Source organism: Urocitellus parryii, chromosome 12 (assembly GCF_045843805.1).
Source record: "Urocitellus parryii isolate mUroPar1 chromosome 12, mUroPar1.hap1, whole genome shotgun sequence".
NCBI classification, from domain to species: Eukaryota; Metazoa; Chordata; class Mammalia; order Rodentia; family Sciuridae; genus Urocitellus; species Urocitellus parryii.
Genome location: NC_135542.1, coordinates 49,378,991 through 49,406,938, shown reverse-complemented (window position 1 = coordinate 49,406,938; position 27,948 = coordinate 49,378,991). Strand labels below are relative to the sequence as shown.

The window sequence follows — 27,948 nt, the reverse complement described above, 5'->3', positions numbered from 1 at the left end:
TACTAAAAAAGGCTAGAGATTCAAAATGCTGAGAATTCTGTTAAAATTTTAGTTTAGAGGCTGGGCAAGACATTTTCTTCCTCTGTGTCTCAACCTTGCCTATGTATAAAATAAAGAGTGTACTAATTCAGTAATTTTTAGCTTTCAAATCAGTCTCTAGAAGAAAGCCTACAAAGGATAATACCCAACAGATGGCTCTATATTTATCTGCTTTATTTTTATTAACGTTTTATCTAGGATTTGGTTGGATAAAAGGATTCTTTTGAGCTGGGAATGTAGCTCAGTTATAGAGTCCTTGCCTAACATGCAAGGCCCCAAATTCAAACCCCAGGAAGGAGGTGGGGGAGTCTTTCTTTGTTAACAATTTTTAAGTCATTTTTCTTTTTATCTAAATGGTCTCTTAAAATTACTTCCAGTTCTATATGCAGAGTTTAGAAAGGTCCAGAACCTATACTTAGACATATTGAAGATTGTAGTGTGAGCTCTAGGAAGAATACAGCATATTTAGTGTGTATTCCTCAAATATGAAACAATCTTCAGTAAAACTTCCATTATTTATGATTTTTAATCAGGGATCACATTTCTCCTCACTCTATTGGTTTGTTAGGGCTACCATAACAAAATACTACAGGTTAAGTAGCTTAAATAGCAGAAATTTATGTTTTTCACAGTCCTGGAAGTTAGCAGTTGAATATCAAGGTGTCTGTGGGTTTAGTTTCTCATAAGGTCTCTCTGGCTTGCTGGTGGCTACCTTATTCCTGTGTTCATAGTCTTTTCCTCTGTGCATGTGCATATCTATTATGTTTTGTGTCTAGATGTTCTCTTACAAGGACACTAGTCAGATTGGATTAGGACCTGCTCATATTACTTCATTTGACCTTAGTTACCTTTTTAAAGATTCTTTCTCCAAGTATAGTCATATTCTGATGCACCAGGGTTAGGACTTTAAAGAATTTTGTAAGGGACACGGTTCAGCCTATAACGCCCCAACTCACCCTTCTTCTTAGGCCCCATTGAAAATTTCTTATTTTCCTCTCCCTCCTCAGAAAAGAAAGGGAAGAGAGGTTACTCAGTGATTAAGGAACGGAGTACTATTATAGGAAAAGAGAAGTGTTTTCAAAAAGGTTCTCTTAGATACTGTTTAGAGGAAATTAGACAATAATATTGAGAGTAGGAATAAAAGCTCAGAGAAGGTAATGCTAAATGTTACATATAAACATTTATTCCTTCTCATTATTCTTTGAAATTGTCTCTGATATTAATATTTTAAGTATATGCCTAAGTGCTGAATTCAGAAAAAAAAACTAAGTATATTTGTGCTTTCCCATCTTAACATTTGATCTCTTATGCTCTGAGAATGATGTATTTTCTTCCAATACTTCTCTTGAGTTAACAGATGCAACTCTACAACATATTTCACTTAGTTTTAGACCTTTATTTCAGAGTGAGTATAAATAATAAGTGGCATTTAAAATTTTAACTAAAAACAAATTTTATTCTGGTAGAACATTTCCTTTTAGCACTTTATGTAAATATACGCAACCTTATACATATGTTTGTATGGTCTTCCTCCAGAATGGCAAACATCAGCAGATTTCAGGCAGACTTCAAGATGTCCGACTCAGGAAGCAAACACAAAAAACTGAGCTGGAAGTTCTAGATAAGCAGTGTGACCTGGAAATAATGGAAATCAAGCAGCTTCAACAGGAACTTCAGGTAAGTCCTTTGTTGATAAATTGTCCATAAATGTGTAGTTATTCACAGTTCTTCCAATAGTGTGATTGCACATTTGGGGATCATGAGCCCTTTGGAGTCTCTGGTAAACCTGTAATGTAAATATACACAACCTTATACATAATATCAGAAATCGTATGTCTCCTAAAACTCTGCTAGACATCCAGTTAAGTTCTGCTTAATATTTATATGTAAATGGACATTTACCACTTTGAGTTTTAACTCTTTCGTAAAAGAAAAAAAAATGTTTATATATATTTGTCTTGGTCTATTCATGCTGTTATCAGAATATCTTAGACTGGGTAAGTTATAACACCAGAAACTTACTGCTAATAGTTATAGAGGCTGGAAATTTGAAGACCAAGGCACTGCAAGTCAATGTCTGGTGAGTTTACTCTCTGCTTTGAAGATGTCATCCTGCACTTCCTCACATGGCAGATGGGGCAGGGCAGCTCCCTTCCTCTTGTTTTATAAGAACACTAATCCCATTCATTAGGAAAGAGCTCTCATGATTTAATCACCTCCTAAAATCCTACCTATTAGCACAATTGCATTGGGGGTTAAGTATCAAAATATTAACTTTGGAGAGGACACCAGCATTCATACTATACCATACATTAAAGTAGGTTTATAGCTACCTTGAAATTTTGACATACTCTTTTTAGAATTGTGGTAAGAATGTTAAATATGTCCCTCAAAAACCTAGTAATTCTGTTCTTTGTGCGGTAGGGTGTGTGTGATTCAAGGACTATTTTTGCAGAATAAGGATTCTAAGAAGCATTCATCTCTAGATAGTCTTCTTACCCCATTTCTCTTACTGGATGGTCTGACAATCAGTCTTTTCCCTGTGTCACAGCATATAAACAAAAGCCAGAAAACATTTCATGTCTATCTAAACCTGTTTCCCTTGTTCTCTCTGAATTTTTGGTCCTTTTTTGATAATCACACAGGCAGCACTCTGGAGTGACGTGCTCTGCCCACACATATATCTGGTACAGGTGCCAGAGGCACCCCTTATGCTCTGCCCACTGTCGACCATTAGAAAGTTAAAGATTGTAGACTTCTAGACACACCCTCTTGTTGTGGCTTCTTTATTGCCTTTTAATCTCATCCAGTTATAAATGGATGTTTAAGTGTTTGCTTTTTAATCCTGCATAGTTCTATTCTAGTTTATCACTGTACTAATTTCATAAGTGATTAAATCATGTTTAAAAGTTTTCAAAAAGATTCTTGGGTATTACAACCTTAATTAGATATAATTTTTCTTTTTATAAGGAATATCAAAATAAACTTATCTATCTGGTACCTGAGAAGCAATTATTAAATGAAAGAATTAAAAACATGCAGCTCAATAACACACCTGGTAAGTCTCTAGTTTTGTTTATTCTTTTCTGAATGATTGTATCATTGTATGTATATGTATCACATTTTCCTTATCTATTCCAGTCACTGATGAGCATTTAGGCTGGTTCCATAGTTTGACTATTATGAATTGTGCTGTTATAACCATTGGTATGCATGTATCACTATAGTATGATGACTTTTTTTCTTTAGGATAAATACCAAGGCTGGTTTTTCCATATCTAGTCTTTTTTTTTTTTTTTTTTTTAAATCAGAGATTGAACTCAGGGGCATTCAACCACTGAGCCACATTCCCAGCCCTATTTTGTATTTTATTTATTTAGAGACAGAGTTTCACTGAATTGCTTTGGGCCTTGCTAAACTGCTGAGGCTGGTTTTGAACTTAAGATCTTTCTGTGTCAGCCTCCCAAGCCTCTGGGATTATAGGTGTGTCCCATGCCTGGCATACCTATTCTTTTGATGAATGGTGAACCTCCATATTGATCCCATAGTGGGATCATACTAATTTACAATTTCACCAAAAGTGTAAAAGTGTTTCTTTTTCTCCACATCCTCTCCAGCATTTATTATTATTTGTATTCTTGATGACTCCCATTCTGACTAGAAGTATTATTATTAAAACATATCATTATTCTGAGCTGGGATTGTGGCTCAGTGGTAGAGTGCTCACCCATCATGTGTGAGTCCCTGGGTTTGATCCTCAGCACCACATAAAAATAAAATAAAGATATTGTGTCCAACTACAACTAAAAAATAAATATTAAAAAATCATTATTCTATCATAAATAATATTTTTTCCAATAAGTTAAATTTTCAAAATAATATGGAAAATATTATTATAGATAATAGAGCACTTTTGTGATAAAATGAAAAGTAATTATTGTATGTCTTCCTGTATTGATATTTTTATTTTTTATAATTTAAATATCAAATAAGATATTTCATTATTGATAATGCTGATGTTGGACACATGTTTTATCTGAGAGTGTACAACTGCATCTATAAAACATTTCCTGAAAAGTTCAGTCTCCAGAAAGCAAAGGCTAGGAAAAATCTAGGTTATACATGCTCAGGTTCTTATTTTCAGCCTCCCAATTTATGAAAGGGTAGAAAGAAGCTGGGAATATTGTACCAATTTCTTCACATGGAAGAAACACCAGAATAAAAAGTTTATTTTTGTGAACTATTCTTAGAATTGTCAGTTGCCTTCTACTGATAGGGTTTATTCATATCTCCTCTCAGACTGTCTTCTTTGCCTCTGATTCTTTTCTGCTTAAACTATATTACCCCCCTAACTGGGCACAATTGCTCACATCTATAATCCCAGCAACTTGGGAGGCTGAGACAAAAGGATCACAAGTTAGAGGCCAGCCTCAGCAACTTAGTGAGGCTCTCAACAAATTAGCAAGACCCTAATGAAAATAAGAAAATAAAAAAGACTGATGATTCATTTGAGAGGTAAAGTGCTCCTTAGTTCAATCCTTTGTACCATAGTAATAATAATAACAACAGCAGCAGCAGCAACAACTATATTAGTCTCCTACTGTGTCCTTCCATGGATATTCCAAAGGTAGTACAAGCCACCCCTCTTGAACTGTGCAGTGAAAGAAATATATCATCAACATCATTGTTGTTGTCATTGTTGTGCTGTTTGTGCTGTGAATGGAGCAATGTTTACTGTATTTTATTTGGAACCTGGTAGAACTACTCTTCTCTGTAGAATATGATCCATTCAGCTTTATTTATCCATAGTCCAATTAAAAATACAAAGCTTTTGTTTGGGAGTTAAATAGTACCCTGTATCCTTTTGATTCTTCTCTTCATAACAGTTACTATTTATGATTACTGACTGTTTGTCAGATAACGTGCTAGGCAGTTTTCATGCATTATTTTTTTAATCTGTGCAACAGCCCTGTAATATAGTAATTCCTATTGTGCAGTGCAGGAAAACTCAGCTTCAGAGAGACTAAAGAGTTAATCAAGATTGTTTAGTGGTATTACTCAAATTCATGTCCATCTGACTCTAAAGTCACTATACTATCACATTGTCTTCCACTGATCTAATGTAGTGTGCATATACAATTAAATTTGGTATTAAAACATGCATTATTAGTGATGCCCATTGTTATGAACAAAGAAGAAATATTTAGCTATAAAATTTTACTGATAGACATAAAACATTTCTGAATAAAAAGACATTTTATGTTCATGAATGAACTTGCTCAGTGCAGAAGTACTATGCCAGTTCTCTCCTAATTCATCCATACATTCAATTCTATTCAGGTTTCTTTAAATGAAATTTGGCAAGATACTTCACAAACTCACTTAAAAAAATTGTAGAAGATTAAGAAAGACTGGGGAAAAAAAAAAAAAAAACATGGACAAACTGGGTGTAGTGGTGCACGCCTCTAATCCCAACAACTCAGGAGGCTTAGGCAGGAGGGTCCAAGTTTGAGGCTAGCCTTAGCAACTTAGAAAGAACCTATTAAAATACAAAAGGGCTGGGCATGTAGCTTGTAGGACAGCACACTCCTGAAAATCCCTATTACCATTAAAAAAAAAAAAAAGAACTGGACTTGTAGCTCAGAGGTAGAGTTCTTGCCTTGGATGTGTGAATCTCGGTGTTTAAGCCTCAGTACCACCAAAAAAAACTTCTTTACAGCAACGGAAAAAATCAAGAGCATGAAGAGAGTCTACAGAATGGGAGAAAATCTTTACCACCTGTACTTCAGATAAGGCATTAATTTCTATGATATACAGAGAACTAAAAAAAAAAAAAAACACTAGGGCTGGGGCTGTAGCTCAGTGGCAGAGCATTTGCTTAGCATGTGTGAGGCACTGGGTTCTATCCTCAGCACCACATAAAAAAATAAATAAAATAAAGGCATGCTGTTCATCTACAACTATTAAAAAAAAACAAATAAAACAATAAATCAGTAAATAGGCAAAGGGACTAAACAGACACTTGTCAAAAGAAGTAATATGTTCAACAAATACATGAAAAAATATTTAACATCTCTAGTAATTAGAGAAATGGGAACTAAAACTACACTGAGATTTCATCTCACTCTAGTCAGAATGACAGTTATCAAGAGGCTGGGATCGTGGCTCACTGGGAGAGCACTTGCCTGAAATGTGTGAGGCACAGGGTTCAATTCTCAGCACTGCATATAAATAAATAAAGATCCATTAACAACTAAAAAAAAAAAAAAAGGAGAGAACACAAGTCACAATAAATGTGAGTGAAGATGTGGAAGAAAAGTTTAACTCATACATTGCTCATGGGACTGCAAATTGCTGCAACCACTCTGGAAAACAGTGTGGAGATTCCTTAGAAAACTTGGAATAGAACCATCATTTGACCCAGTTGTTCAACTCCTTAGCATATACTCAAAAAAAAAAAAAAATTTGGCATACTCCAGGGACCTCAATGTTGGTAGCAGCCCAATTCACAATAACAATGTTTATAGCAGCTCAATTCACAATAGCAAATCTATGGAACCAACCTAGGTACCCTCCAACAGATGAGTGGATAAAGAAAATATGGTATTTATACCCCAAAAGAATATTACTCAGCCATAAAAAAGAATGAAATGATGGCATTTGCTGGTAAGTAGATGAAACTGGAGTCTGTCATGCTAAGTGAAATAAGCTAGTCCCCCCAAAACAAATGCTAAATGTTCTCTCTGATATGTGGATGCTAACCACATCCCCCCACGGTGGGGGAAGAATAGAAGTCCATTGGATTAGACAAAGGGGAATAGGGAAGGGAGGGGGATAAAAAATGAAAGACAGTGGAATGAATCTGACATAACTTTCCTATGTACATATGTGAACACACCACAGTGAATCTCACCATCATGTATATCCATGAGACTGGGGTCCTAATTAGAATAAGATGTACTCCATGCTTGTAGTTTTTCAAAGTGCACTCTACAGTCATGTGTAACTAGAAAGAACCAATAAAAAAATTAAAAAACCAATAATAAAAATGGGCAATAGATACTTGCAAAGATGCTCTATGTTACAAATAATGGGGAAATGAAATCAAAACTACATTAAACTGTTATTATTATAATGGATGTTATCTTAAGAAATGACTGTGAAGAAAAGGGAACCCTTGTACTCTGTTGTTGGAAAAGTAAATTGGTGCAGCCATTTTGAAAAATAGGAAATTCCTCAAAAAATTAAAAAGAGAATGGCCATTTGACCCAGCAGCCTCACTTCTGAGTATATGTTTGAAGGAAATAAAAATCACTGTCTCAAGGAGATGTCTGTATAAATTCACTGCAGCATTATTCATCACAGCCAAGATATAGAAACAACTTATATGTCCATCCACAGATAAATGGATAAGGAAAATGTGATGTGCACCAGTACACACACACCTCACATAAACCATGGAATATTATTCAGCTGTGAAAAAAGAAAATCCTCCTATTTGTGACACACATGAGTGCCCTTGGATGATATTATGCTAAGTGCAATAAGCTAGGCCTGGAAAGACAAAGACTGCATGATCTCACATGTGGAATTTTAAAATGTTGAACTCAGAAAAAGAGTAGAAAGGTGGTTATCAGGGTCAGAGAGTAGGGAAGATGTTGGTCAAAGGGTACACACAATTAAAGATGAATAAAGTTCTGGAGACCTAATATGTAGTATGATGACTAGCTAATAATAATGTATTATATACTTAAAGTTTGCTAGGGAAGTAGACTTTAGTGCTCTTTCTAAAAGAAAAGGTAACTATAGATGGATAGTAACCCTGGATATGATGGAATGGATATGTTAATTTGCTGCACTGAAGTAATCATTTCACTATCAAAGCATCATATTGTATACTTTAAATAAAAACAGTATATTTTTTAACATAAATGTGTTTATCCTTTTGCAGAGCAATTCTTTACTATCTAGTCTTATAAAACACTTAGACATGTGCATTAAAATGTGTGTACAGGGGTATTTATTGCAGCATTTTTATGTAATGGTAGAAAATTAAAAACAATCTAAATGATAATTGAAAAAGGAAATGGTTGCATTAAAGAGGGAATGGCCATAATGTAGACTACGATGGAGTAGTTTTAAAGACTATTAGATCTGTATGTCCTGCTTGATGATATAACTTAAAAACAAGTTGCAGAGTAGTGTAAACAATATATTCCTACTAAAACCCATGGAACCAGGCGTGATGGCATATACTTGTAATCCCATGTTACTCAGGAGGTTGAGGCAGAAGAGGGCTGGGTACCCCTGGGTACAATCCCTTGTATGTCCAAAAAAAGATTGTGTACATATGTAAGAATAAGTGCTTACAAAGGGAATAAGCTGGGCTTTGAGCTGAAGGAAGACTTTTAGCTTTTTACTCTAATGCTTCATTTGATTTAAATTATACTTAAATTAAATTTCTATATTTTAATACAGTTTAAAAATATACATTTGAATTGTAATTTTTTAATATAATCGACATTATAGATTTGTCCCTGGTTTCTCCATCATTGTGTGAGCATGTAAAAAAAATCATATAAAATAGAGACCCCTGTTCTTACCTCCTAAAATAATGTTACTAAATAATCCAGTTGGTAATATGTATTGAGTCCTTGCTGTGAATATTCCCCAGTTCTTGGGAACCTTATGAATAAATAGAAAGCTGTTTTAGCAAAACATGTTATTAATTGAGTAATCGGTGTAGGCCGGATACTATGCTTGGGTTTTATTTCCATCACCACATTTAATGAGATGGATGGTGTGATGCCCATCGAATAGAGAAAGATCTGAGGACCAGATTGGTGAAACACTTTATCCAAAGTAGAGTTTCACTTCAGTTCCTGGTCTTTTTGAGTACAAAACCAATGCTTGGTACCCATTTCCTCTGAGGATCTTCCCAGTATATGATCTGGGAAGAAATGACCACTGAGTGTTTTCTCCTTCACTAGTCACATAATATCGGTACATCCTATGTATTTCTAAGTTAGCCAGATAGTAAATGACATACTGGTAACAACATAGGAAATTCTACCAAATGTAACTGTCTGATGTTTGTATTTCAGATTCAGGGATCAGTTTACTTCATAAAAAATCTTTAGAAAAGGAAGAATTATGCCAAAGACTTAAAGAACAATTAGATGCTCTTGAAAAAGAAACTGCATCTAAACTTTCAGAAATGGATTCGTTTAATAATCAATTGAAGGTATTTGTCCTCTATTATATTCATTTTGAGGTAGCTGCCTTCTCACCTTCCTTATTTTGATTGAATAGAATGAATAGCTAAAGCTGTTATTGCTATATGTTATTGCTATTCTGTCGTTTCATAATTTATGTTATGATTTTCAACTATACCAGAATTGCAAGATCGTTTTTAATGTTCTCTAAAATGTTACATTGTAGCATAACAAATATGTCATTTACCATATTATTTACCAGTTTTTGATGACTTTGTTGTCTTTTTGTTGGCATCTATACATTTTAAGAACAATTACCTTTGTCAGTATTACAAAACTGATGTCAGTCAAGATGATCTTATTCAATGTTCTAAAATGGAAAATATGGAAACTTTAAAAAATAGTTCTGGTATACATTTTAATTAGGATCCCAGTCTTGTGGTTGGATTAAAAAAATTAGTTCTGGTGGTAGCGGCTCTTTTAACATGGTAAATTATTATTATTTTTTTGTTAAAGTATAATTTGATTACCCTTTATGAAATAACGCAATGATCAAGCAGAATCTAGCACTTTTGCATGAAAAGTTAAATTCTTTATAGCCAGAAGAATGAGAAGTTATACTCTATTTTATGTATGATGTGTCAAAATGTATTCTACTGTCACATATAACTAATTAGAAGAAATTTAAAAAAGAAGTTAAATTCCTGATTCATTGTTTGCGTCAATGGCAGAGCAGATGTTCAAAGCACACTGAGTGCTTATCTTTCTGTGTAATGTTAGTTGTATATGAAGCCATATCTATGAAAAAGAGAAAATAGAAGCTAAAAACCAGACTTTTAGCACAAAATTCAAATTTGGAAATAGTCTTAGTTATTATTTTGTTAACTGGGCATAAAGTTTTCAGAGCATAAAGTATATAGCATAAAAGTTATTTCTTTGTGTGGTTTTTATCTTGCTGACTTTATTTAAAATAACATTAACACTAATTATGGAGTAAACAACATGATAAAGAAAACACCATGGTGGCTTCAGTTAAGAAGGAGAAACTTGAGGTGAATAATGTTAATAATGTACTTTACACAGCATATCCTATATAACAATTTTTAAAGAAAACAAAATAACTTGTCATTGATGGTCAAACAAACCAGCCAAGTTATCTTCCCTACGTTTTTAATTTTTTTTAATTTGTACATAGTTTAACTGGCTTTTTGTCTGCCTTATCTTACAGTGTGGGAATATGGATGACTCTGTTCTTCAGTGCCTTTTGTCTCTGCTAAGCTGTCTCAACAACCTCTTCCTCTTACTTAAGGTTATTTTCTAATATCTAGCTCCTTTTTTTTGAGTTACATTACTATTTTCTTTTTTCTTTTTAACTAGACTATTCTTTGCCTTTAAGTATCTTTGTTTGAAATAACATACAATAAAGAATTTTTCTTTCTGCTTGCTTGAATATCCTTCTGCTGTCTTACTGCCTGTTTGAGTCTAATGCCAGAAATCAGGAAGATTACACACAGTTACCTTTCTCTTGAGGAGCCAACTGGTTCTCCTGCATCATCCCCAGCAGTGGGACTAACTCATGGGATGATTACTAATTCAACTCAAAGGAAAACAAGGGAATGTGAGATTAAATCACTTTCCCCATATCACTGAGAACCACTGTTTAAACTTATACCTTCTGAAATCTAGGGTATAGTTACATGTATAGACTAGGCTGCATCCTACTTCTACTATAAGTAAAAGTTTTAAAGAACCACTAATATGGGGCAGTTTTACTTAGGTCTAGTTACCAGGCTTCATATTTAGATATGCTTGGACTCTAGCTAAAAATATTTCAATTATTTATGTAAGCTATTTGCTTTCCCATGTATAACACAACAGAGTATTAAAAATACTCAATAAATTCTTCTTTAGCATGATTTAAAGAAAGGTGCTTTATTTATATTTACCACTTGTTTACCCTACTATATTTTGACTGCACATTCTACTTGGTACTAAAATGGGTGGAAACAGGCAGTTGCACATATATTATGCAGTGAAAACCAGAACATTGTAATATAGCTGATTTGTTACCTGAGCAAAGGTAGGGGACTTTGGAAAGTTGGCAGTAGTATCGTCCCCATTTATTAGCCTCTATGTTTATAGCATGACTGGCCAGATTATCTGGTTTTCAAATTTTTGCTACAGATTGCACAGAAACTTAAACCTGAATTTTTCTGTAAATTGAGATACAATGATGATTTGTGGACTGTGTTTACTCACATAGTCTGATTCTTTCAGTTCGCATTTGATTCTCTACAGGCCAGCAGATTTTTCTTGTCTCTTGTTTTACTTTCTTCCTTTTGCTTCCTGCCTTCTAGTCTTTTACTGCTTGTTGTTAATTTCATCAGAGGCAATTTAGGAAAATACAAGGATGAAAATATTCTGTCAGAGTGATCAGGAGACTTGACTGTATTATCATAGAAAGCAAGAAAAGAGGTCTTCTGTAGTCATTGTAAAATGATACAGAGTGATCAGAGAGCAGTATTGAAAAGTATCTGTTGACTATCAACAAGGAGGCTTTGAAGTCCTTGCTGAAAGTGCCATTTCAGTTGAGTGATAAGCAGAGTGTGGATTGCAGTGGATGGGGAATGAATGGGAGCAGAAGAAGGATTAAGTGAGTAGGAACAACTCTGAGGAGCAGGAAGAGAGCATGGAGTGAACAGAGAACTGGAGGGACTTGGTGGGGGGGGGTGGGGGGGGGGGCTTTAAAGAAAGACTTGAGAGGAAAGGAGGGAAAGGGAGATGGAGATTGAAGTTAAAAAGTGGTGATAATTGAAAGAGCATGGTCCCTGAGGAAGTAGATATAGAATCCAGAGCATAGATAAAAGGAATATCTAAAAAAGTATTTTCAGTGTTGCATACAGGGGAAAGATATATATGAATGCAACTAAACTCGTTGGTAGAGAGTAGAAAATTGACAAATTCAAGATTTAAAGTTAGAAGTGAATTGTACCATCACAAAAAAATGTGTCTGGGTGAGTGAGGAAATGGAATAACACCTTAGACCTGAATAAGGGGGGTATAGATACAAGAAGTGTTGCTGATTTGAGATGGACAGCTGAGGGACTTCTGGTCTGATGGCTTGATGAAGCAGGGGTTTAGCTGATAGTGAAGAGAATGATGGAAGGTGAAAGATGTTTCAGGAAAGAGAAGTAGGCATAAAATAGACATATAGAGTGAGGGTGGTGCAGGCTTGATAGAGAAAAACAATAAGTGTTTTGAGCTATGTTAGTTGCCTCTTTGAAGTTGAAGGTCACACCTAATTGTATGATTTTTCTCTGTTAATGTTCAGCTGCTTAGATATAAGCACAGAGAAGTCTAATGAAGTGGGTTTGGAATTTTAATAGACATGGGCCAAGAGGAAGGGACAAAGGAATCACAGATCTTAACATAAGAATTATGATAAAAGATGAACTCTGAAATATGAACCAGATATGATAGGAAGGGAGTGCTGATGAAGAGAAAATGATGGGGTCAACAGAATGGAGGTCTCAAGTTAAAAATTTGTTTAAATGCCTATACCAGGTATAAGAAAAGATCAAAGGCTAAGAACTTATGCTTGAGAAATGGGGTGTTTATCAGTGGTAGTTCTGTTTCTGATGGTGATAAGACTTGGAGTATACTAATGAGAATGGTAGATTAAATGGAATAAAAAGGTCATTGGTGAAGAGATAGCCTCATAATTGAGGATTGGGCCAGGGGGGTAGGGGGCTGCTGAGGCTGGAACCCAAGCTTCACACATCCTAGGCAAGTGCTCTATCACTGAGCTACACTGCCAGCCCTAAAGTTGAGGTTTTGATTGAGTCATCTATCTATGTGTATATCAGATTTAAGAGAATAGTGAGGATGAGTGAATGAGGATCAGTGACCAGGTGATCAATAGGTGACAATAAAAACGAAGGGAGAGAGTGATATTGCTGGATAGTATGAGTCTCAGAAAAGCATCTAGTTTATAAGAGTCTAGGAATGGCAGTGAGCCAGCAAGGAAAATGCTACAGTTTTTCCCTGGCCCTGATGTGAATAGAGTATGAGAGATCAGCTAAGAAGGTAAGGGAATTTCCATTCAGAGAAGACGTGTTCATATGAGATCCCCTGGTCACAAAGAGCAAGTTCCAGGAGAGTGAAACTGTTGGGGAGATTATGTGTGAGGAATTGAATCAGATCATGGGATAAACAGAGATGTGACTAAGAATGACAAGAGGGTTTTGGAGGAAGATAAGTACTTTGTTCTAATGCTGTGGCCCTTTGTGACAGTTGAGCATCTGGAGTAATTGATTTTTCTTTTAGGCTAATTGTAGTGAAAACAGAAGTATAACATTTAAAAATATTTATCTTAGAAAGTTATGTTTTATTTATTGACCGTGTAATATACATATACAGAATCGGTAATAATTTTTACTCTTTTAATCAAGTGATACCAAGACACACAGCAAAACCAGTAGGTTCAAAGGTGAAACATTGAACAGGCCATTATTCATTAAGAAAATTGGGCTAGGGTTGTGGCTTGGTGGCAAAGTGCTTGCCTAGCATGTGTGAGGCATGGGGTTCAATCCTCAGCACTACATAAAAATAAATAAATAAAATAAGAAAAAAACATTTTTTTAAAAAAAGAAAGGGGCTGGGCTGTAGCTCAGCCGCAGAGCTCTTGCCTAGCACGCGTGAGGAACTGGGTTTGATCCTCAGCATGACATAAAAATAAACAAATAAAATAAAGGCATTCTGTCCATATACAACTATAAAAAATTTTTTTAAGAAGAAAATTGACATGTTGTTCAGTAGTTAGCAGTCAAATGCAAAGAAAAAATGCTGGCCTAGAAATCTGAAAAAATGAGTTCTAGTCCTATCCATGCCATTGGCTAGTTGTATATCCTCCAAATTTTGCTTTCTTCATTTATAAAACAAAACTCACTCCTCTTCCTTGTCTTTTTTGCAGGGTCTTATGATAATTAAAGGAAATAGTACACACAGAAGTGCTTTGTGAACTCTTAGGTGCTGTACAAGTAGTTTTGTTATTCATTCAGGAAGAAGCTGTCCAGAATCTCCAAAATACCTTTAGTGTGTTGGCAAGTCATCACTGCTGACTTTGTGTAATGACTGGGAAAATGCTTTTCCTTAGGGAATAGAATCTGTCAACATCAGAATTGCAGCTTCTTCCAGTGGGCTAGGTCTTCTCCTATGCTCCCAAGGATATGGGATAACCTATGTTAGTTGAATCACTCCAGGTGGCAGATGAAATTTTGATTTACGCAGGTAACAATAAGACTAGTTTGGGAATGAGGAACACTAGTCCTTTGGGTTGTAAATTAAAACTTAAATGAAGTATGTGCATTAGATGTTACAGAAAACATTTCCCAAACTCATAATGTAGTAATTAAGGAAGTATTTCCTTTCTTCCTTCAAAGATTTTTAGGTTTGCCTTTGGAACCTCTTTTCTCCAAAATGGGATATAATAGGAGGAAGTGAGAACCTAAAGAACTGCTGGGAGACATATAAGAACTGCTGGATAGAAATAGAAACATAGAAAAATAGAAACATGGTTTCTAAAGCACAGCCTCTTAACCATTTTTATGCCATGGACTCTTTAGCAGTTTAGCGAAATCTCTAGACCATTTGTCGAAATAATATTTTAAATGCATAAAATGAAATAGGTAGGATTGTTTTTTAAATTACAATTCATAAAATATTTTTAAAAACATTTTGACACATTTATATATATGTGCTTCTATATTAATAAATAACAAGATCTAGTGTTAGATATACCATTTTTGAGTCAAGAAATATATATGTATCAAGTTTTCTATGAAATAAAAATCTGATTTTTTTGGTGAAAAATGTCACAAATACAACTCAGTAGTACTACTGTAGTAAGTTGCTTATATTTGAAGTAGAAGAAAATCTATATTTCAGAAAAAAATGGTGAAAGTTAAGATTAATTTGTGTTTCAGTTCATGGACCTAAATTTTGTTTAAAAAAATTAATACCTTAAAAACTAAGTAAATCAATCTAACCAAGTGATCAAATGTAATATTATCAAAGTGGGACAAACCTGTGTTGTGTTTCTCCTGATGGTGCAGTATATCTGAGAAAGTCAACATCACTTCGATGCTACTTTTGCCAGAAATATGAGTCCAAGTGTGAGGAAATGGAGAAACCACATTTTGGTTTGTTCTGTTAAACAGCTGAATACCCAACCATACTCTAAAGATGAGAATCTTGTAAAATGTGGAAAAACTCTTCCAGAGTAAAGGAAGCTAAAGAGCCGTGCTAGGAGGAGACAAAGGAGATGTGATAGCTAAGTGCAGTGTATGATCCTGGATTGGATCATGGATTTTTTTTAAAGTCATTACCAAGGCAAATATTTACAGTTAGGGAAATTTTTTAATATGAACTCTATATTAAATATGTCATGTTTAGTTTCTTTAGTTTGGTACTTGCATTCACATTGTAGATATGTAGGAAAATGAAGAATTTAGGGTGAAAGCAATCAGTGTCCACAATTTAGTTAATTTTCTGTAGTTTTGAAAGTTATTAGAAATAAAAAGAGAAAATTTAGAGTTAGGAAAAACTCTCAAGTGTTTGTGAAACCTATAGAAATATATTATAAAGATATAAAGGTAATAGGTAAATTAGCCAAGGGCAAATAACAGTGTTGAGAAATGGAAAAGAGACAGAATGTAAATGAGCTGATTCTTCATATTTCATATCAAGAGTAAATAACTTTTTCAAATTCACTAATCAAGTTATACTAACAATAGCAAGTATTTATTAATGGATTTCTCAGTGGTGGCACTATTCTAATATTAATTTATTTTATCTTAACCCTATCACAGAGGTACTGTTCTTGTTCACATTTTACATAGGAGCTAATAAGAAAAAGACGTCAGTCTGCTCAATGTCATACAAACTAGTAAACGGCAGAGCCAAAATTCAATCCAGATAGTTAAGGTGTTACCTTAAGTGGTTATATTAGAGGAGAAAAGTTTTCTACTTAAGCTAGAAAAAGAATAGCATAGTATCAATAAATAAACCAAAGAAAGTAGAAGTAAATTAGTGAAATAGAAAACAAAGACATTTAATACAGAGAATCAAGAAAGCTAAATTTTGATCCTTTAAAGACTAATAAGATGGGGCTAGGGTTGTGACTCAGCAGTAGAGTGCTCACCTAGTACGTGCGAGGCACTGGGTTCAATCCTCACCACCAAATAAATTAATAAAATAAAGCTATTATATCAACTACAACTAAAAAAAATTTTTAAAAAGAATAATAAGATTAACAAACTTTTGGAAAGACCAGATTAAAAAAGAAAAAGCAGAGTAAAGAAAATTAGGAGTAGAAAGGAGATATAACTACATATACTACAAACACTAAAAGATAAGATAGTATGACACAATTTTACATACAAATACAAAAACTTAGGTGAAATGAACAAGTTATAATTTTCCAAAAGTGACTCAAGAAGAAGCAAAATATCTAAATATTTCTGTCTATATTTAACATTTTAAATCTGTAGTTGAAAATGTTCCTTAAAAAAAGTATCCAGATCCAGTGATTTTACTAAAGGCAAGTAATTCCACTTGTATGTAGCTGTTTCAGACTACAGTTGTTTAACTGTTTACACTTGTTTAAACTTAATATTCTCCTTATTTATGATTTCAACCAGTAATAATAGCTAATATTTTTGAGAATTTAACTATGAGTCCTTTGCAGTTGTAAGCACTTTACATGTATTAACTCATTGTATCCTCACAACTTTGTGAGGCATATATAGATGAGGAAATTCTAACTATCCTTAAAAAAAAAAATGTTTCGTCATTGACAGAGCTTAATTTAAACCTCGGTGGTCTCAATATAGACTCATGCTTCTTATCACTAAACTACATTGCTTATCCATAGATTGTAGCCACTACATTTTTTGCTTTTTGATAGAATTTAGGGAAAAGTGCAACAAATAAAAACTGAAGCTGAGCACTGTGGAAACTTTGCTGTGAATGCATTATTTATATTATTGACTTAAGTTGCAAGTATTTTTGCTCACACATTTTGGATGAAGCCTCTGGACACAACATATACTTAGATTTACCATCTTAATCAAGTTGAAGGGGCTGACCTATAAAATATTTTATTTCTGGAACAAAAAGAATCTTGTTTGGTTTTGGTTTGGAGTTTTGTTATGCGTTGGTAGATAACAAAACCATTTTTTACCACAACATTATACCTAAATATTGTCTTGGTCCCACTTTTGCTGTGAAGTTTCTTTTGATTACTTTTAGGTTTTTTGTTTGTTTTCTCTTTCCTCCAACCTTCTTGTTCTTCTCTCTTGTTATGGATTTTGTAGATTCCAAGCAAAAGAAATTCAGTTCAAAATGGATGAGCTAGTGAATGATTATTGAAAGAATATCAGGATGACTGAATTGTTAAAAGAGCTGCTGGCCAGGGGCAGTTCTAGTACACTGAGCAGTGTCCGTGTCCCTTATTCCCCTTCTCTCCGCTTTCATCTCTGGTCTTTTCTTTTTATATACATTAACTTAATTCCTGCCACTCATGGGTTTGCTTGGTAACCAAACATGTCCCAGCTGTATTTTATCTCAGCTTAACAAGCCCAGAGAAAGGAAAGATTCTGGCCCCATTTGGTCCTTTAGACCAATCATTTTGTGCAGGGAGGTGAGGTACAGTGGTCGTTTAGAAAAAAGTAAATGATTGACCCTGGGTAGGAATGGGAAGACAGATCTGCCAAAATACATGGGATGGGGAGGGCAAGGAGATCAGCTTCCCAAAGGAAGAGTGCTTAAGAAGGGGGAAAGAAAACAAGTTTCTGCTAAGGCACTTAACTATATTTCACATTTGACACTTTTCTCTGCTTTGAGATTATGTGCTCTTTGAAGGGAAAAACTATATACTTGAAAGTCAAGCAACTTGGGATTGGATCCCCTTTCAATCCATTACAGTACTTTGCATACAACTAGATGCTCAATAAGTATTTCAATTCCTGCTTGGAATACATTTCGTTATTTTGGCTTATTTTAGTCATGGTTTTAGGCAAACATTATCTTTTGCATTTTTAGTTTTGGACTAAATTGTTTAATAATTGCTTCTATGTTTAGTTCAATATCTTATTAGATAAAAGTTACTGATAACTTGATATAAAAAGCATAACCAAACAAAATTCCTCTTAAAATGTTATTATAAGCAGATTGTTCTACCACATTTTTAATGAATTGCTTTTTTACTTAAAATGACTTTCCAAATCATTTTGGAAACAAAGAGTTGTTTGGTTAAATAATCTGTGTTCCTTAGAAATGAACTGATGTGAAAGTAGGTAATTTTAACCTGTATTTGTCTCAGTGGCTACGTGGCTTAAATACTACTGTATTTAAGATTTTTTATCATCTAGAATATTTTTAAAAATGTTAAATCTTTTAAATTTAGTTTGACTTGCTTTAGGATTTTTGTCCTTTAATGCAAAAGTCACATTATTACATTAGATAAAAATATGTAAATTATTTGAGTGTTGACTTATTTCCATTTTATCCTTAGGAACTGAGAGAAAGCTACAATACACAGCAGTTAGCCCTTGAACAACTTCATAAGATCAAACATGACAAGTTGAAGGAAATTGAAAGAAAAAGATTAGAGCTAATACAAAAAAAGAAACTAGAAGATGAGGCTGCAAGGTAGTATACTTGATAAATTTATTATACTGTATTGTTATTAGAATTCTGATTTTGTTGCCCATATCTTTAATTTGTCTGAAAATTTAGGGGTGATAAAAGGATTATGCTAGGATGCTAATCAGAGTCTAAATTTTATGAATTCGATCCTTCTTATAGGGACCAAGTTCTCAGTAGCCAGTTTTATATTCCATTCCAAATACAGCCTTTGAAGTCAGATCTAGATTAGAATTTTTAGTCTACCACTTACTACCTAAGTGACCTTGATTAAGCCATTTTACCATTCTGAACCTCAGTTTCTCCATCTGAAAAGAGTCATTAATGCGTCCTTGTAGGTAATTGAGTATTAAATAAAATAATATAGCTAAAGAACCAAGTATATGCCTATAAATACATACAGTTGTAATTTTTAGATTTAATTCTGTTACTCAAGTTTTTTGTTTTGAGTGGTGTTTTGTAATAATGCATTTATAATCAAATAAATTTATAAAAGTGAAAAAAAAGAATGAAGTATAACATCCTGCATATAATAAGCACTCGTTAACATCCTGCATATAATAAGCACTCGTTAATTCCATTTCTCTGTAGTTAATCTGTTACTTTGTTCTGACAGGTTATAAAAATGAAATAGATAACTCTCTCAAGTAATTCATGTAATTCTCTTTATGCCACTGAAATATTGAATCGTCATACATGGAAGCCTACAACCATTCATTTAGAGACTTTGCATTTTTTTTCTGTCCATAAGATCTATTTTAAATATATTTCTTTGTTTCTCACAAGTTCTCCACTGTGTGATTAATCAACAAATATAAATGAACCAATATTCCTTTTCCTTAGTGAAGAGTAGATAAGTTTATGTCTGTGAAAGAGCTCATTACTGGGGAGGCAAAAGAGACACATGCTACTATTTAGCAGACTTCTATGCTTTTTTTTTTTTTAACTGTCTATTTTTATAGGGTTCCTCATACATGTTAGGGAAGCACTCTACCACTGAACCCCACCCCCAGCCCTAGTGGACCTCTATTCTAAATAGCTTCAAAATAACTTTGAGCACATTTTTATTGAGTGCTACTGCTATGTTGCAAGTGGACATAATACCTTTATTTTATTTATTTTTATGTAGTGCTGAGGATCGAAACCAGCGTCTCGTACATCCTAAGCGAGTGCTCTACCACTGAGCCACAACCTCAGCCCCTGGATTCCTTGTAATTTTAATAGGGGATTCAGACAATTAACTAAATTGCTGTAATACTTTTTACTTTAATACCCACATTTTCATGGTCTCCTAGCCAGAGATAATAGAATAATATAGAAGTAGATATAGAGGAGTTCTTCATTTGTTAACTTAACATTACATAAAGGAACTATGTAGTTTACATAACTACATATATAATCACTATGTCGGAATTTTCTTTTGATATACATGAAATTATCATTGATAATTATTCATCTCACAATTCTTTTCAGGCCAGTAAACCAAATTAATAATACATGTTTTCATTTCATTAGTAATACATGTTTCATATTAGTTGAAATTAAGTAAGGACTACAAGTAAAAGTACTGTCCTCATTTCATTCATTTTTCTTGCACAGAATCTTACCCTAGGGTAGGAAAGAAATCAAAGAGAACAGAAGGACATGTAGGATCTAATTGATTCAGAGCTAGGTGACAGTACTACATTTTGGTTTGCTTGTTAATTTGCCCAGGTATGTTCCCTTCTTGTTCCAAACTATTGGTAATAGGTTCTCACATTGTAGATGTGGCATCTTTGCCTTTTGTCCCCTTTCTGAGGCATCTTCTGGCACTGGACCAATTTCTCATTCACTAGCTCTTACATAAGAAAGTTTACTAGAATTTAATGAACTTTCTGATGTTTTCAGTGTCCAACTACATATGTGGTAAGTACTCTGATAACGGTGTTCATAAGACTGTGGGAAGTTAGTAAAAGTCAGTAGATATCCTGGTCTCTGGATCGTATCAGGGAAAGTTACAGAGGAACTGGGAAAGGGAATATTAGTTGAAATTAAGTAAGGACTACAAATAAAAGCACTGTCCTCAAGGGAGTCCCACATTTCAGTTATGGAAGCTTCTGGAAGAAGTATCCTAAGACATGATAGGGTATATAGGAGGATTTAGGAAGGGTTGAAAGGAAGCTAGTAGCAGGATACTGGGCCAGTACTATGAAGTATAAGACAGTTTGGGACAAAGAGAAAGGATTAATGACTAAGAGCCTACAATTTATGTTTTATTCAGGATTTCAAATTCCTTCAGGAATAGACTGAGAATTAAGCCAAGATTCCCACTTTGATGGTGTATAAATGTACCCTAATCCATGGGTATAGCTGACCATGGTCTCACCTGCCCCAAATAATATTAAAGTTTAAAGAATAATTTAGTGGTGTCCACTCCACATCTGAATACAGTCATAAAAATGCATGCAATGGAGTACTATGATGTGCATTAGTTCTAATGCTAAAATAATTAAGTCTAATCACAAATCATCTTGATTGTCATATGTCCCAGAAAAATGCACAGAAACATGACTAAGTGAGAAAAAAAAATGCTCTGTAAGCTAGTGTGAAAATCTTTTTGAAGGGAAAATATAAAAAACAAACTTTCCAGAAGCATTTCAGCAGTTGATGAGTCCATAAAACAGGGGCAGATAGTATAGTAGGAATGAAAGCTAAAAGGCAGTCCTTGTGAAGAATCTAGAGAAAAGGGTTCGTTTCCACATTTTTTTTTCTTTTTGGGGTGTTGGGAAGTTGAATGGCAAGAGGAATGGGAGGGTATGGAAAGTTGTTCAGTCATACTATCCAGCTCACCCATAGTCTTAAGTTTCCTCTTTTAATTGATTGGTTGGTTAATTGACTTCCCTTCATCCTTGAATCCCACTGTTTCTCCCCATCCCTGTAGTACTACTTTTTTACTAGTTCTCCAGCTACTTAAAGAAATGTTTTGTATTTTCACTGAGTGCAAAAATAATTTTTTAGGACATTATGCAAACTTTCTTTTATTTAAAGGAAAGCAAAGCAAGGAAAAGAAAACTTATGGAGGGAAAGTCTTAGAAAGGAGGAAGAAGAAAAACAAAAACGACTTCAGGAAGAAAAAACACAAGAAAAAATTCAAGAAGACGAACGAAAAGCTAAGGAGAAACAATGTAAGAATATGGCTAAAAGGTTTGATTTTCAGAGGCAAAGCAATAATAAAAGAGATCTGATGAGAAGCAAAAGAAGAAAAACAAACAGAAGATACTAATCTTGGAGTTAGATAATCTTTTTAAAGTTAAACTTGGATGAGAAGTATATAGAGATATTAAAACAGACTGAAGGTAGAAATCTGTACATAATGGGAGGAAAAAACAGCAAAGACCATGTCATGGTTTTCAAAACTGAAATAAATTGTTTTAAATATTTTACTCAACCAGTATAACTAAACTATTTTAGTGAAACAACAGTAAAATTTTAAGTAATTTTTTCCGAAGATATACTTTGTTTTTTGTTACACTTTGGAGTCTGTTCCTAAAATACCTTAATATTATATCCTCTTTCTGATGCATAAGCTTTGAATTCATATTAATGATACAATGTGTTCAAAATTTTTACAAGTTAAAGCATGTATTCTAAAAATTTAAAGTAAAACATTTTTAATCTTATCAAATCCAGTAAATTTGGAAATTCTTCTACTGTTTTTTCCTTTAGAACTATACTGATAAATCTATAAATCTTTCTTCAGCCAACCCTGTTTACTAGCTGATATTCTCATTGTGACCACCCTTTGTGTGCTTTTCTTTTGTAATATTCTGACCTCAACACGTGTCCCCTTAGTCACCTTCTACTTGGCCTGCCTGCACTCCCACAGACCCACATGCGTGCTTCAGACTGAAGCTGTCTCTCTGTTTTGCTGCCTCCCATTTTACTTCAGATGAATATCCATATTTGCTTTTTTAGTGGTTATAAGTAGTGAAGATACTTAAATCCTCACAAGTCTTTAGCAAAAGGATTTTCACAATACTTTTCTATTAGATTTTAAGAGCTCTTTATTGAATCATAGCAAAGATATGAACACATGAAAACAAATTGTGATAATTTTCTTCTCTTTAGGTGAGACAGCTAGTGCTTTGGTGAATTATAAAGCATTATACCCCTTTGAAGCAAGAAACCATGATGAGATGAGTTTTAATTCTGGGGATATAATTCAGGTAGGAAATAAAGTCTTTTTTCCCTCTCATGAATAAACTAAATACATTATAATACATTGCTTTCTGTAATAATATTGATTATACTGATTTTTTTTTTTTTTTTTTGGTAATAGGAATTGAATCCAAAGACACTTAACCACTGAGTCACAAGCCCAATCCCCAGCCCTTTTTATTTTTTATTTTGAGGCAGGGTCTAGCTAAATTGCTTAGGGCCTGGCTAAGTGGCTGAGGTTGGCCTTGAACTTGTGATCTTCCTGTCTCAGCCTCCTTTCACTAGTATTACAGGCATGTTCCACCACACCCAAGAAATATTTTAAGAAGATAAGTAACTATTGATTTATCATTTGGCCCTACAACATACCTTAGAGCTACATGGGACAATTATTATTACTGTTATATTCTAGGAAGGAAGCTTAGACTCACACAAATTGTATCTGTCATCACAATGCCAGAGAGGGATACAAGTGTGTGTCTTTTGATTCCAGTTTCAAATCTTGTGTTCTTTCCACTATGTCATATTGCTTCACATCATAAAAAGTGATATTGATTTTGTTAATTTAATAAATTAACAATAAAATATTGAGAAGCTGGTTGTTTTTTGGCAACTGTTGAAAGAGTTGAAGGTTTTAGATGCGGGCCATTTGTTCCTTGGAATAATAGGTCTTTATTGTATTCTCATAATCCACATAAAATGGATGAATAAGAGAAGATGCAGGGAATTGTGTTTGTTAGATCCACTGTGATGCAATTCTAAAGTATAGGCTTTAGAAACACAAACTGGAATTTTAATCTCTATATAGTATGTGAATTATGTATCAGTAAGACATTATTAAAACAAAGAGCTGGGTTGGGGTTGTGGCTCAGCGGTAGAGCGCTTGCCTTAGCACATTTGAGGGACTGGGTTGGATCCTCAGCACCACATAAAAATAAATAAATTAAATAAAGGCATTGTGTCCATCTACAACTAAAAACAATTTAAAAAAGAGAGAGAGCTGGATACAGTGATATACTTCTATAATTCCAATTACTTGGGAGGATGAGGCAGGAGAATTGTAAGTTCAAGGGCAGACTATGCAACTTAGCAAGACTCTGTCTCAAAATAATTTTTTTTTAAAAAAAGATCAGGGATCATAGCTCAGGGGCAGACTGCTTGCACAAGACGTGCTTGTTAAATCCCCAGAAATGGAAAAAAAAAAAAGTTAAATATGTACCTATCATATGAATCAGCCATTCCACTCTTAGGTATTTTACTTAAGAGTATTTAAAGCGTATATTCACTTAAAGACAAATGTTCTTAACCATTTTATTTGTAATAACTAAAAACTGGGAAAAACTAAAATGTCGAACGGAGGGAGTTAAAATGGTATATCCAATCAATGTAATTACATAGGAATAAATCATACTTACTGCAACATGGATAGATTTAAAAATAAATACATTAAGACAAAGAAGATGACACAAAGGATATTGTATGATTTTATTTATATAAAACTCTAGAAAATGCAAACTAATCTATGGTGACAGAAAGACCAGTGTTTGTGTAGAGACGTGGAAGGAGCAGTAGAGGAAGGAGGGAGGACTTATAATGGAGCAAGAGGAAACTTTGGGGAATGATAGATATGTTCATTATTTTTATTATGGTGATTTTTACAGTCACATGAACATGTTAGAACATGAAATTTAGCAAGTTAAATGTGAAGTTTAGGTTAATTATACCTCAATAAGTTGTTTGTAACCAGACACAGTGGTGCACACCTGTAATCCCAGAAACTCAGGAAGCTGAGGCAGGAGGATTGCAAGTCTGAGGCCAGCTTGGGCAACTTAACTAAGAACTTCAGCAATTTAGCGAGACCCTGTATCAACATAAGAAATTAAAAGTTTGGGGATGTAGGTCAGTGGTAAAGTGCTCCTGACCTCAAAAATGTTAATGGATTCTACATGATTTTAATAGATGTAACTCTGTCAAATCAGTGGTTTGCAAAGGTATGGGAAGTAAAGTGGAAATAAGCAGATACATACTATGCTAGATGGAGTTAATGAAAAGGCTCCACAGACAAATGGAGGAGATTATATGTACATCAATAATACTGTATGAGGGGCTGGGGTTGTAGCTCAGTGGTAGAGCACTTGTCTAGCATGTTGAGGCACTGGGTTCGATCCTCAGCACCACATAAAAATAAGTAAATAAATAAAAGACATTGTGTTCATCTACAATTTTAAAAAGTTTTAAAATAATACAATATGATAATGCTGATTATGATGGTATATATAAGATAAGTGGCTGGGTTGAGGGCAAAATCTTGAAGGATGAGTGAAGGTTACAATTATCTTAGGTATTATATAATAAATTCTACCATAGGTTAGTGAGGATGGGGTTGAAAAAAGTTCAGAAGTTTTTAGTGCAAGGCTAGGAGTTTGGCTGCAGAAGTATAATAGAGGTAAGAACCACACATTTTTTTTTTATTTACAATGACTAAGTCATTGGTGGTAAGAATAATAGAAATACAGAAAAATTAGGTGAAGGATGGGCCAGGGGTGAGGGGGTGTAGAGAAAAGTTCAGTCTTAGACTTCAGTTGGAAGTTTCATGGGACAGCTAGTTGAAAATATCCTGCAAGGAGTTGAAGGTGTAAGTGGAAGTCAGTTCTGAAGATAGAGCTGTAGGATTAATTATTGCAGAGGGAACTGATCAAGCTGAGGAGCAAATGGGTTTGTTAAAAACGTAGAGTGTGAGGCAAAAAAGCCAGTGATGAAACTTGTGTTAAAGGGACAGGAACCAAGAAGCAGAGCAAGAGACACTGATGAATGGAGGTTGTCTTACTAGGAGGGAAATATCTGGGAGAAGTGAAACTGGTAAATCACCTAATACATTTCTCTAGTTAGAGAACAGTATGCAGAGGTTTTTCTAGTTCTATTAGTTCAGGAGTTCTGTAATAAGCTGGATATGGTATCACAAGGCTGTAATCCAAGGTACTTGAAATGAGACAGATGGATCACAATTTAAAGACCAGCCTCAGCAATTTAGCAAAATCTGGTCTTCAAAAAATTATTTATTTTAGCTGTTTATGGACCTCTGTTTTATTTATTTATTTATATGTGGTGTTGAGAATCAAACCCAGTGCCTCACACATGGTAGGCAAGCACTCTACACAACCCAACCCTAGCCCTCAAAAAAAATTTTAAAATGAAAGTAGAGGCTAGGAATGTAGCTTAGTGGTAGAGCATGTGCCTCAGTGGTGGCATACATGAGGCCCTGGATCAATCCCCAGTATTGTGAAAAAAAAAAATCTATTGGAAAATTAAAAGTTTACAAGAAAAGAAATGTAATCAGAACATTGCATGACTCAGATGTGAAATATTTACATAGTCATAACATAACATTAAATATAATTTAACCAAAAATTATGATGTAACAATATTGGCAGTATAAGAGGGTGTAGTGAAAGAGGGGTAAATTTTAATTTTTCCATAACAATATCTTATTTAGAAATATAAATGGTAATAAGGAGAAACAACTAAATGGCATGTTACTGTTAGGAATGGAAGTCAGGGCATAAGGACCCTTGAAGTGGGGCAAGATTGTTTTCTCTCATAAGCTATTAACTGTTTTCATTTATTAATTTGGATAAAATCTAAATTTAAAATAATAACGTCAATTCTTGAAATAGCAACCTAATTATTTAAAAATTATTTAGCTATTTAGTTAAATGGATTTAATTCTGTAAAAGAGAATATTATACAACAATCTGCATATTTTTCCATTATAAATGTGTAGATTTCTAAGCACTGTTCACCTCTTTGTTTCTATAGGTTGATGAAAAAACTGTAGGAGAACCTGGTTGGCTTTATGGTAGTTTTAAAGGAAATTTTGGCTGGTTCCCCTGCAATTATGTAGAAAAAATGCCATCAAGTGAAAAAGCTGTATCTCCTAAGAAGGCCTTACTTCCTCCTATAGTATCTTTATCTGCTACCTCAACTTCTTCTGAGTAAGTTTTGAGCTAACAGTGGGATTTATATAGTTCTACCAACTAATGTAGTATGCTAATGTGGAGCGGGTCCACCTGATGCTTCCTTGTGTTGTTAATCTGGGCTGTACTCCCCAAAGAGAACCTTTTTTATTCCATATCTAATGCTGAAAATTTAAAAAGGAAAACATAAGTCAGTAGTTTTTTCATGAATTCTCTTTTTCCACAAATTATGTTTAGTGTATATAATATACAAATGGGTAGTACACTTGTAAATATAGTATGTATTAGGGAGACCATATTAGTCTATAAAAATTGATAGTACTTTATTTAATTTTTAAACAATTAAGTATACTTACATTAAAGTGTTACGTTTGCAGACCACTTTCTTCTCAACCGGCATCAGTAGCTGATTATCAAAATGTATCTTTTTCAAACCTAACTGTTAATTCATCATGGCAGAAAAAATCAGCTTTTACTCGCACTGTGTCCCCTGGGTCCATATCACCTATTCATGGACAGGTATGTTATTCATAATTTTTGTGTGCTATTCTTTGAATTTGCTTCTGATTCATATGAAACAGAATAAAGATTTTTGTACAAAAACATCATTCACTCATTTAACTAGAGTTTGTAGCATTTGGTTTCTGTTCTTACCATTCACTTGTGGTGCAAAGTTAAGGAGTGATTATTACCTAAAGGATTCTCATCAATGATTCATTCCCATAGTATCAAGTAGAAGATAAGCTGTTTGGGGCTTGAGGGTTTTTTGTTGTTTTTTCTTAAATTTAAGTAGTTTGAGAACCCTGGAAAATATATAT

General features: G+C 34.0%; 1 protein-coding gene across 6 annotated transcripts in view; it reads left to right on the top strand.

Moving 5' to 3' along the window:
* The window catches only part of Itsn2 (intersectin 2), a 127,674-nt gene that overhangs the window by 48,543 nt on the left and 51,183 nt on the right, over positions 1 to 27,948 (top strand). For 5 of the 6 annotated variants that reach the window (XM_026385822.2, XM_026386585.2, XM_077792092.1 and 2 more), the window contains exons 14-22: positions 1,576 to 1,716; positions 3,010 to 3,097; positions 9,144 to 9,283; positions 10,483 to 10,563; positions 18,829 to 18,965; positions 21,987 to 22,123; positions 23,067 to 23,164; positions 26,973 to 27,148; positions 27,508 to 27,649. In XM_026385822.2, the coding sequence (XP_026241607.2) occupies positions 1,576 to 1,716; positions 3,010 to 3,097; positions 9,144 to 9,283; positions 10,483 to 10,563; positions 18,829 to 18,965; positions 21,987 to 22,123; positions 23,067 to 23,164; positions 26,973 to 27,148; positions 27,508 to 27,649 (1,140 nt within the window). The remainder of the gene's footprint in view (positions 1 to 1,575; positions 1,717 to 3,009; positions 3,098 to 9,143; positions 9,284 to 10,482; positions 10,564 to 18,828; positions 18,966 to 21,986; positions 22,124 to 23,066; positions 23,165 to 26,972; positions 27,149 to 27,507; positions 27,650 to 27,948) is intronic. The other variant, XM_077792094.1, reaches the window with a different exon arrangement.